This window comes from Girardinichthys multiradiatus, chromosome 3, assembly GCF_021462225.1.
Source record: "Girardinichthys multiradiatus isolate DD_20200921_A chromosome 3, DD_fGirMul_XY1, whole genome shotgun sequence".
Lineage (NCBI taxonomy): Eukaryota > Metazoa > Chordata > Actinopteri > Cyprinodontiformes > Goodeidae > Girardinichthys > Girardinichthys multiradiatus.
The window spans coordinates 48150550-48160532 of record NC_061796.1 but is presented as its reverse complement, the minus strand read 5'-3'; the positions used below and the strand labels follow the sequence as shown (position 1 = coordinate 48160532).

General features: G+C 41.9%; 1 protein-coding gene across 3 annotated transcripts in view; it reads left to right on the top strand.

Annotated features, from left to right (window-relative positions):
* Positions 1 to 589: 589 nt before the first annotated feature.
* Positions 590 to 9983, top strand: part of cpne4a (copine IVa) — a 73581-nt gene continuing 64187 nt past the window's right edge. For 2 of the 3 annotated variants that reach the window (XM_047361636.1, XM_047361634.1), the window contains exons 1-2: positions 590 to 726; positions 949 to 991. In XM_047361636.1, the coding sequence (XP_047217592.1) occupies positions 956 to 991 (36 nt within the window). In that variant the 5' untranslated portion in view covers positions 590 to 726; positions 949 to 955. The remainder of the gene's footprint in view (positions 727 to 948; positions 992 to 9983) is intronic. The other variant, XM_047361635.1, reaches the window with a different exon arrangement.

The following is a 9983-nucleotide window of genomic DNA, read 5'->3' as shown; positions in this document are numbered from 1 at the left end:
TCTATGCCACGGCGCACTGATGCACTAACCCATGCAAAAGGAGCCCAGACCAGGTACTGAGTGCATGGAAATAAAAAAATAAAAACTTTCCAAAACCTGAAATTTATGTTTTAAATCTCCTTTTTATTGATATTATATTTATAATATATTTTGATCATCAGAGACAGACATTAAATGTTGGATTTTCATTCTTTGTCAACCAGAATCATCAAAATTACAAAAAATAAAGGCTTGAAATATTTTACTCTATGTGTGATGAACTTATATAAAATATGAGTTTCAGTTTCTGAAATGAGTGACAACAGATGTTGAACTTCTGGACGAGATCGCTGTCAGTTTTCCAACAGAAATCTCATTTTTCTGTCCTGTTTTCAGCAGCAGCGCCAGGACTCTGCTGCCCAGCCTGCGCTGCCTGACTCGGCCTGCAGTTGGCGCCGCAGCCCGCTCTCCTCTCCTCTCCTCTCCTCTCCTCTCCTCTCCTCTCCTCTCCTCTCCTCTCCTCTCCTCTCCTCTCCTCTCCTCTCCTCTCCTCTCCTCTCCTCTCCTCCCCGCGGTGTGTGCGCCAGACTTCACCGGGTATAAAGCCGTGAGAAGGGGCTGCAGGCTGGAGAGGCTTTCCAGCAGCCACAGGAGGAGGAGGAGGAGGAGGAGGATGAAGCCTCTGAGCTGAAGCTGGGAACTTTCGGATGTTTTTGACGGGCTGAAGCTTTTTCCTCATCTTTGAAGGTAAAACTAGAGAAAGTCTCTGAGCTTCCTGCCCGCTGCATGTTCTTATCTCTGCTCAGATGCAGCACTTTAAACATGAGCCAGAGGGAAAATCGATGCATGCTTCTCTTTGTTTTTCTGCTTCAGTGAATGTCTGAAACATTTCAGTTGGGCAGGAATAATGTTCATCTGATCTGTATTTATTCTTGTAAATCAGTTAGCTGGATTCTCTTCATATTTCAGATCTTTGATGATCCTGTTTGAGGACTTCGGGAGATTCTTTCAGGTCACTAGTTGGTTTATCTCCACTGCACTCAGTGAAATTATTTATTTGTTGTGGTCTCTAAGCTGAATTTAGTAATCGTTGATGCTTTGAATCCTTTTAATGCTTCTTGTTGCTGCTATTGGTCCTCAGTTGCTTTATGGAAAACTCTTGAAACAAGATGGCAAAGAAACAAACCAAAGTAATTCACAAATAAAGAGGAATCAAAGCAAATTAGTCAAATTAATTTTTGGACATGAACACAGGGTATATGATCCAAACACATGAAGAAAGACATTTGAAAAAAGTCAGAGAAAGCAGCTGAACTCAGTCGGCATTTAGAAAGCATTCCTGCTTCTCTGTAAAAATCAATATCAGCTGCTTCAATATTAACCAAGAACCTAAAAAAGGTTTCCCGTTACCAATGTATTGTCCATAGTGGTAAAAAAAAGAAAAGTCTGTTACAAACACACTAATATCAATAGTTCCAGCTGCATTTCTAGACCTAAAGTTCCAGTGAACGCCGCTGGAGCCATAATCTGGAAGTGGATTCAACATCATTTCACCACAAACCAGCCAGACCCAGGTGATCCTAATAAGATATCTGACAGGGGGGAGCAAACAATTAATCAAAGGTTGCCCAAGAGCCAAGGAGCTCTCAAGGAGCTTCAGGAAGACCTGAAAATGCCAGATACACTTTGTCTTAGGAAAACAATAAGTTATCCAGTCAACCACATTAGTCTTTATGCACTGCACAAGACTCCGCAGCTGAAGAAAACACATTTGAAGCTTGTTCAACATTTGCTGCAGAAGATTTGGAAAAGCCAGTGAAATACTAAGAGGATATAATCTGGTCAGATGAGGCCAAAACATTGCACACACTATGGTTGGAGGATGAATGTTTCTGCACATCACCCCAAGAACACGATATGAAAGTGAAGTTTGCAGATGACAACACAATAGTTTGGGCTGTTTTACAGCATATTGTTCTGAAAGACTTCATGTAAGTAAAGGAAGAATGAATGGAGAAATTGGCCGGGACATTCTGGCTAAGAATATGAAGATGAAATTAGTTTGAATTTCCAATCGCCTCAATTCTGTCAGATGTGGCTACATGTAGTCTGCCACTGTCAGTGTATCAATGGGTGGATGACTGAGTGTAGTATGAAGTGCTTTAGAGTCCTCAGACTTGATAAAGTGCTGAACAAGTGCAGGCCATTTACCATTTTCTCTGTGTTGTTCCAGTTTTTTACCTAGAACTTTATTTATGAACTAATTTAGACAGATGGATGTATGGATAGTCCACTTTTCCTTCCCATAGAAAGTACTCCTGGATCAGTGCTTCTTTGTTCTTTTTGTGTCTCTGCTCTGTTCTCTCAAACCCCAGTCGGTCGTGACAGATGGTCGCTCACACTGAGCCTGGTTCTGGTTCTGCTGGAGGTTTCTTCCTGTTAAAAGGGAGTTTTTCCTCTCCACTGTCGCTACATGCATGCTCAGTATGAGGGATTGCTGCAAAGTCAACACCAGTGACTGTCCACTGTCTCTACATGCTCATCCAGGAGGAGTGAATGCTGCAAGTCACTGACTGGATGCAATCTGCTGGGTTTCCTTAGATAGAAAAACGTTTTATCCAATTTGAATAAAAAACTGAATCTGACTGAACTGTTCAATGATTAGGATTAATTGGAATGTATGAACCTGACTGTTGTGAAGAACCTTGAGACGACATGTGCTGTGAATTGGTGCTATATAAATAAACTGAATTGAATGGATGGATGGATGGATGGACGGGCTGATGGATGGATGGATGGATGGAGGGCTGATGGATGGATGGATAGACGTATGGATGGATGGATGGATGGATGGATGGATAGATGGAGGGCTGATGGATGGATGGATAGACGTATGGATGGATGGATGATGGATGGATGGGCTGATGGATGGATGTGTTGATGGATGGACGGACAGATGGATGGATGGGATGATGGATGGATGGATAGACGTATGGATGGATGGATGGGCTGATGGAGGGATGGATGATGGATGGATGGGCTGATGGATGGATGTGTTGATGGATGGATGAATGGATGGACGGACAGATGGATGGATGGGATGATGGATGGATGGATGGACGGATGGATGGACGTATGGATGGATGGATGGATGGACGGATGGATGGACGTATGGATGGATGGATGGATAGATGGATGGATGGATGGATGGATGGATGGGCTGATTGATGGATGTATAGATGGATGGATGGATAGACGTATGGATGGATGGATGGATGGATGGATGGATGGATGGGCTGATTGATGGATGTATAGATGGATGGATGGATGGACGTATGGATGGATGGATGGATGGGCTGATTGATGGATGTATAGATGGATGGATGGATAGACTTATGGATGGATGGATGGGCTGATTGATGGATGTATAGATGGATGGATGGATAGACTTATGGATGGATGGATGGGCTGATGGATGGATGGATGATGGATGGATGGGCTGATGGATGGATGGATAGACATATGGATGGATGGATGTATAGATGGATGGATGGGCTGATGGATGGATGGATGGATGGATGGATGGATGGATGGATGGATGGATGGATGGATGATGGATGGATGGATAGACTTATGGATGGATGGATGGGCTGATGGATGGATGGATGATGGATGGATGGGCTGATGGATGGATGGATGGATGGATAGACATATGGATGGATGGATGTATAGATGGATGGATGGGCTGATGGATGGATGGATGGATGGATGGATGGATGGATGGATGGAGAGCACAAATGTAAAGATAAATAAGAAATAAAGCAAACCATGTTAACCCTCCAAGGTTGTATGGTCCAGTGCAGGTTCTGTTTCTGGGCAAATCTCTGAGCTCTTCAGGTGCTCCACAGCCTGAACGTAGTTCTGATGGTCCCACAGTGTGAGGATGGTTGGTTTCTTTGGTTTTCTTATTCAGGTGGAGGCCATGGATAAAAACTGGGCCTCCTGACAAGCCTCTTCAGTAGGTCTGATCTTATCAACTGGTAGACTGGTGAAGCTACTGAAGAGATCTTGATGTTATACCAGTCTTACCAGAAGTTTACGTTTTCTTGAGGTTGAAAAACATAGAAGCAGTTCTCATGACATCACAGCTTCAGATAGGAGAAACATCCCATTTGAAGATAGTTTCCCAAGTATGAATATCTCAACATGGCATTTAGGTTTTCAGTAACTGACTGGAAACCCTCTGACATGTGGACATCCAGGTCTCACTGTGGCTCAGGTGATTACATCACATTAAAATCCAAGCAGATTTTTCTGTCTGGATGTTTTATTGAACGCACCGATCAGACATCTGTGTTGGATTTCTGATCTCCGGTTCTTGAAAAGGTTCAACCTGCTGGTGCAGACTTTAGGTATTTCTGTTTTAGGGCTGTAATTAACAGCAATACATATGTTATTTAGCCTTCCAACTGTGAGATTATTAGTTTATTTTGCATTATTAGCAGAGGAGATGTCACACTGTGTGAGAGACAATCACAAATAAACTCTCATCCTCAATGCAGCTGTCTGGGGCTCGATTCCTGACCTTGTGACCTTTGCTACATGTCTTCCCGTTTAAAATAAAATAAAGTAAAATAAAAGCAAACAACCAAATACAAGAAACAAATCTAAAATAAGTTAGCTGTTTTTTAGCATCTTATGCCTATCTCAGTCTCTTTATTTCCTAGAGAAGCCTTACTTTCTGAGCTCTTATAAACACTGCAAACATCTTCTAATCCAACATGTTCCATGATGGACAGAAGCTGGAAGATCTAAAGGATAAAATAGCAACTTTGCTGTGAAACGCTCAGCCTTCCTGTTATATGCTGAATGTCTCGCTCTCTCTCGCAGACTGAACAAACTAAATGTCTTGAGATGTTGTAGAATATACATTTGTCTGACTTCATTTCAAAGACCTCACCAATACGGAAACACTGAATCTTCTTACTGCAGCCACAGGGTCCACCTCCATGAGCGCTGCTGCCCGCGCACCGTGGTGGAGCCTATTTACGGTGCATTTACTGATAGGAAAAAGGTTGGATTTTAGAGTTTTATTCTGTCTGATACTGATCACCAGCTGATAAGCAGCATCTCTAGCAGGGATCCTGGGGTTTTATGTCTCTGGCGCCACTTTGTGAAACTGGTGCTGTGTTGTTGCTGCTGGAATGAACCTCTGCAGGTGGTGGACCTCAACCTTCATGGAGAATTTTGCCTGGCTAGTCAAAAGGGGTTTGCATTCCAGAGGACCATGATATGTTGTCAATATGAGTCAAAATGAAAATTTCTGTGTTTGTGTGTCCAGTATCAGGACACTGTTAAGACGAGGCTGGGTACATAGTTTTAAAGCATCTGCTGACCTGAGTGCTCAATCAAAGCTTTCCTGGTTTCTCCTGGTCCACTCTGAAGGTATCTTTTCATGCCATGAATTTAGTGTTTGTCCCACAGTCTTTCCCACAGTGGAAAGACAGAGGAAACCGGAACCTTTTAAAGAGTTTGCAGACTCCTGGACAGGTCAAGATCAAGGTCAGGAACGGGACAAGGTGGGATGTTTCGTGAAGACGACGATCATGAGCATCTTTGTTTTTTTTCTATAGGAATATCTGGTTCCACACATACAAGTATGGGTCTGGGACAGATTGTTCCATAGGCATGAAGCTGTGGAGATGAGAACTATAAACAGTGAAGAAGAACCAATGTCTGGGTTTGGTGAGGACTTTTCCAGAAGCTTCTGTGTGTGGTGAAGACTGGAGTCCAAGTTCAAGCTGCAGACTGCTGAGAGTTCGCTGACAGCGAACAGAGCCTCATGGTGAGGACATCCTCCCAACACAAGCCAGCAGATGATCCCGGAAGTCTTGCTTCAGAGGCAACAGAGGTCTGAAATGACGGCGCTGTGAGACCCAGGCAGCAGGAAGCCAACACCGACCAGGAAACCAAACCAAGGCGTCTTTAAAATAATGCAGTTTTTCCTGCATGACCAAAAGGTGCTTCCTCGGCTCTCAGCTTTTTATCCCAGCTGTTATTCACATGATACATACATAATGACATGGTGCTGATGCATGAGGGCTTATTTGTTCTAAGTTTTAATAAAGACAAGCCCATAATTATTCATACCCTGGCAGATTTATGCTTGAAGTAATCTTTGAATTTTACCAACATGTTTCTTTTTCTACGGTGGCAGAGTTGGTGGCACTGTAGCCTTGCAGCTTGAAAGTCCTGGGTTCAAATTCTGCTTGGAGTTTGAATGTTCTCCCTTTGAAATGTTAGGTTCTCTCTAGATGCTCCAGCTTCCTCCCACAGTCCATAAACAAGACTGTTGGGTTGGCTGGTCTCCTTTGATTGGAGTGTGTTTCGTTGTTTGCCCTGTGACCTTTCCAGGGTGGACCGCACTTCTCGCCCAATGACCGCTGCCAGAGTGGTCCTGCCAGAGTCATGACACGAATCAGATGGTGGAGTAAGTAAAGATTAGGGTGATGTGTGGAGGCCTTCTAACCACAAAGACATGGAGCTCATCACTAAAGATAAATACCAAGAAACCTGCAAAAAGCTGCTGAGTGGTTAGAAGGGTTTGACTGCTGTGATGCCAATGCCACTTTCCATTAATTATTGAGAAGGGTAGAAATAACTTTCAACATGCCACTTTTAATACAATATAAATAAAAACAGATAAATTATTGTTTTTTTTTTTGAAGGATCCTCCTTTTACATAATCTTTTTTTAAATCTTTTTAAAGTTGCCTGTCTCATTTCCTGTCTTAATGAAATCATTTTTCATCTAAATCTGCCAGGGGTATGAATAACTTTGGGCTTAACTCAAGACATCTGATCAGTGTTGCATGGAACGAGATCTAATGAGGGGTGTTCATGAGAGCTGCTTGGCAGTTGGAAAATCATACTGACTGATCCATACGTTTAATCAGTCAGGGATGTAATGTGGACCAGTGAAACCGGATCCTGTTTTAAAGAACCCTTCTGTGGTCTGGTTCTGTCTTAGTTTGCTCTTCCTCCTGTGTTACCCGAGCCAGCAGCGTGGGGGAGGAAGAGGAGGATATCTGACATTTCCTCCAATCTGTATCTGCAGCCAGGCTCAGTTAATCAGATGAGTCTGAAACTGCTGATGGGATAATGGAGGGAGGAGATGGAGCGATTGGTCGGTGGTGGAGGTGGAGATAGGATGGCAGAGAGCTTCATAGCAGCGTGGAGGTTATCAGCCAGCCCCTTCTTATCACAGACCAAGAGGCTGAAGAGCAGATCAGAGTCTGAAGGGGTTATATATCTGTTCTGAAGGGTTCTGTATGTTTAAACTCTGGTTCTGTTCCTGTTCTCTCTGTTCTCACAGGTTAGTCTGCAGGCGACTAACCTGTGAGACCTTTATAACATTATGAATGTGAATAAAGAAAATACTTTCAGAAAGTTTAACTCATTTTTGGTTTAAAGTGAAAAAACTTTGTAAATCTGGAGAAAATAAACTGGAAATGTTAAAATAATCTTGAATTTTAATAGTTAAAACAAAAGAATGCTGAATTTTCCAAACTAATATTCAACTAAGAATGAAAATAATAACTTGAGAAGTCTACACAATAAAACGTGACAAAAATGTTAAAAGAAATAGTTATTTAACTTGTTTAGTTTACCCTAATTTACCTGAAAATGATCTGAAAACATTTTCCTTTGTGATAAAACCCCATTTTCACTACATTTATGTTCTGCTACAAAATGACTTCCAGATGTTTACAGTTAACTGTACATCTGGATCATCAAGAACAGAAGACAAGCTGCAGCAACGTTTCCTTTGGAGGAGGGCGCTCCGGAACCACCAGTGCAGAGCTTGCTCAGCGCCAGCAGCAAGTCTGTCCAACAGGACCATCGACGACAGTCAGGAAGAATAAACATGGACAGCAGCAGACTGGAGGAAGTTATCAAACAGAGCCGACACCGGTTCAGCTCGGTACCAATCTAGCAGCTGAACATCAGTTACTGAACAGCTGTGAAGGTTTTTTTTAAGAAGTGGAATGAAAACGAGTGAAACAGCAGAATAAAAAATGAAAATGAAAATAAATCCTCTATAAATATGCATTTTATTCCATTTTAAACCTCTAAAAACTGACATTTTCATTTCTGTCAGATAGAACGAGATATTCCATATGAAGATAATTTCCTCAGATTTTCCTTCACGTCCACATTTTAGAAAAATAGTTCCCACATGTTTATGTTTTCAGTGAGTATTTTTCTGTTTAACGTTTAACTCTAGACAGCAGAGGCAGGTTTACATGAGTTAATCATCATCACGGCTGTTAATTAGCTCTTTAAATTGCCCTTAAGGATGCGGGTGAAGACAATGACGACAGGTTACATTCTCAGTCTCAGCGAGGGTCCTCAGATAAATATAAGTCACCGCCTCTTTGATGAAAGTGTCTTCCAGCGTCGGATTAAAGCCGTTATCTCAGGTTGTTTAAATGGAGCGGGTCACTTATTACCAGGAGCGTGTCCAGACAACGTGTGAATTAATCAGAGGAACATCAGTTAGAACGTTTCTGCTGAGTTTAATTATATTCTTCCAGCTGAATCGCAGATGTTTCATCAAATACAATTACAAGTATTTATTGGATTAAATGACAGCAGGGAAAAAATCATCTCTTATTTTAATGTGATTAGCTGCTCATCCTGCCTGCTGCTTGCAACCTTCCGCATTCTACCAGGAAACGTTTCCATGTAATTAGAAAATGGAAATCAGATGGGAAGTGATCAACCTGAAGCTGGTGGGACAACCTAAATCCTGATGTAATCAGCAGGCAAGCAAATCTGGAAAAACCAAATAAATAAATCCAAATGTTGCAACTTTTGGTCTTTGAGTCGCTGCAGAAGCAGTGAGCAGCAGGAACTGGTCAGAACTTTTTATAAGAGAAATTATTACGTGTGAGAGCAGATGGTTTTGGGTTCATGGTCTGGTCTGAAAATAAAAACAATGTCTATTTACTTTAGGACACTTTTATGGACTGAAGAACTTCCTGAATACATGGGAGATTTGATGTTCTAAACCAGACCCAAACAGAACAGAAACCCATCAGAGTGAAAGGCACATTTAAGAGCTTCACTGGAGTTTTTGGTCATCATGTTGGAGCAGAAATATGTGTTTAAACCTTCAAATCCAGTAAGAAACAGCAGACGTTGAAGAGATGCTAACCTTCCCAGGAGTGGACAGATTCAGACTGAGTCAACGGTCAGTGTGGAGCGCAGAGAAATGATCAAAAGCCACCTCAAACTCTACAGACCTCAGTTAGCAGGTAAAAGGTTAAAGATCATGTCAGGACAACTTGGAAAAACACTAAACTAGTATGGCCTCTCCTTCTCACAAGATGGCAGCAGGACTGAGGCTGGTGGAGCTGCATCTGAAGGAGAAAACCCTCAGAAAACAAGTTTAATTTATGATGAAAATCTGATTTTTTCTTTTTTAAAATATATAAAATCAAAAAGATTTTTGCCAATTCTGCCCTTAAAATATGCACGTAGCTCATCATCTTCATCATCGTCTTTAGCATATTGGTGTGTTGTAATAGTAATGAAACAGAACTAAATAATAAACCCAGAGGACAGACAGGAGGAACCTCAGTGAGTCTTTGGATCATTCCTCCGTTTCGGTTCAGAAGGTTGGATTGTGAGGACAAACTGAAACATGCTCCCTGCAGCAACCATCAAGCTCTTCATGGTGTTTAGAGAAGGTCCTGAGTGGACCCAGAAATTAAAAATATCAGAGCTAGATTCAATTGGGTTTTATTGGGTTTGGGCAGAGAAAGCCCAGCTGTAAACAAACACTTCATCTGCCCAATGCAGCTTGTGTGATCAGTCATGAGATTCGGTTTGATGGTGAGAATCGTCATAGTTGATTCTTGTTGGTTCTTTTTAGATCTTTTCTACATGTTTAGTGTTGCATCATTTTTTTCCACCTGTTGTGGATTAATTTCTGAAACT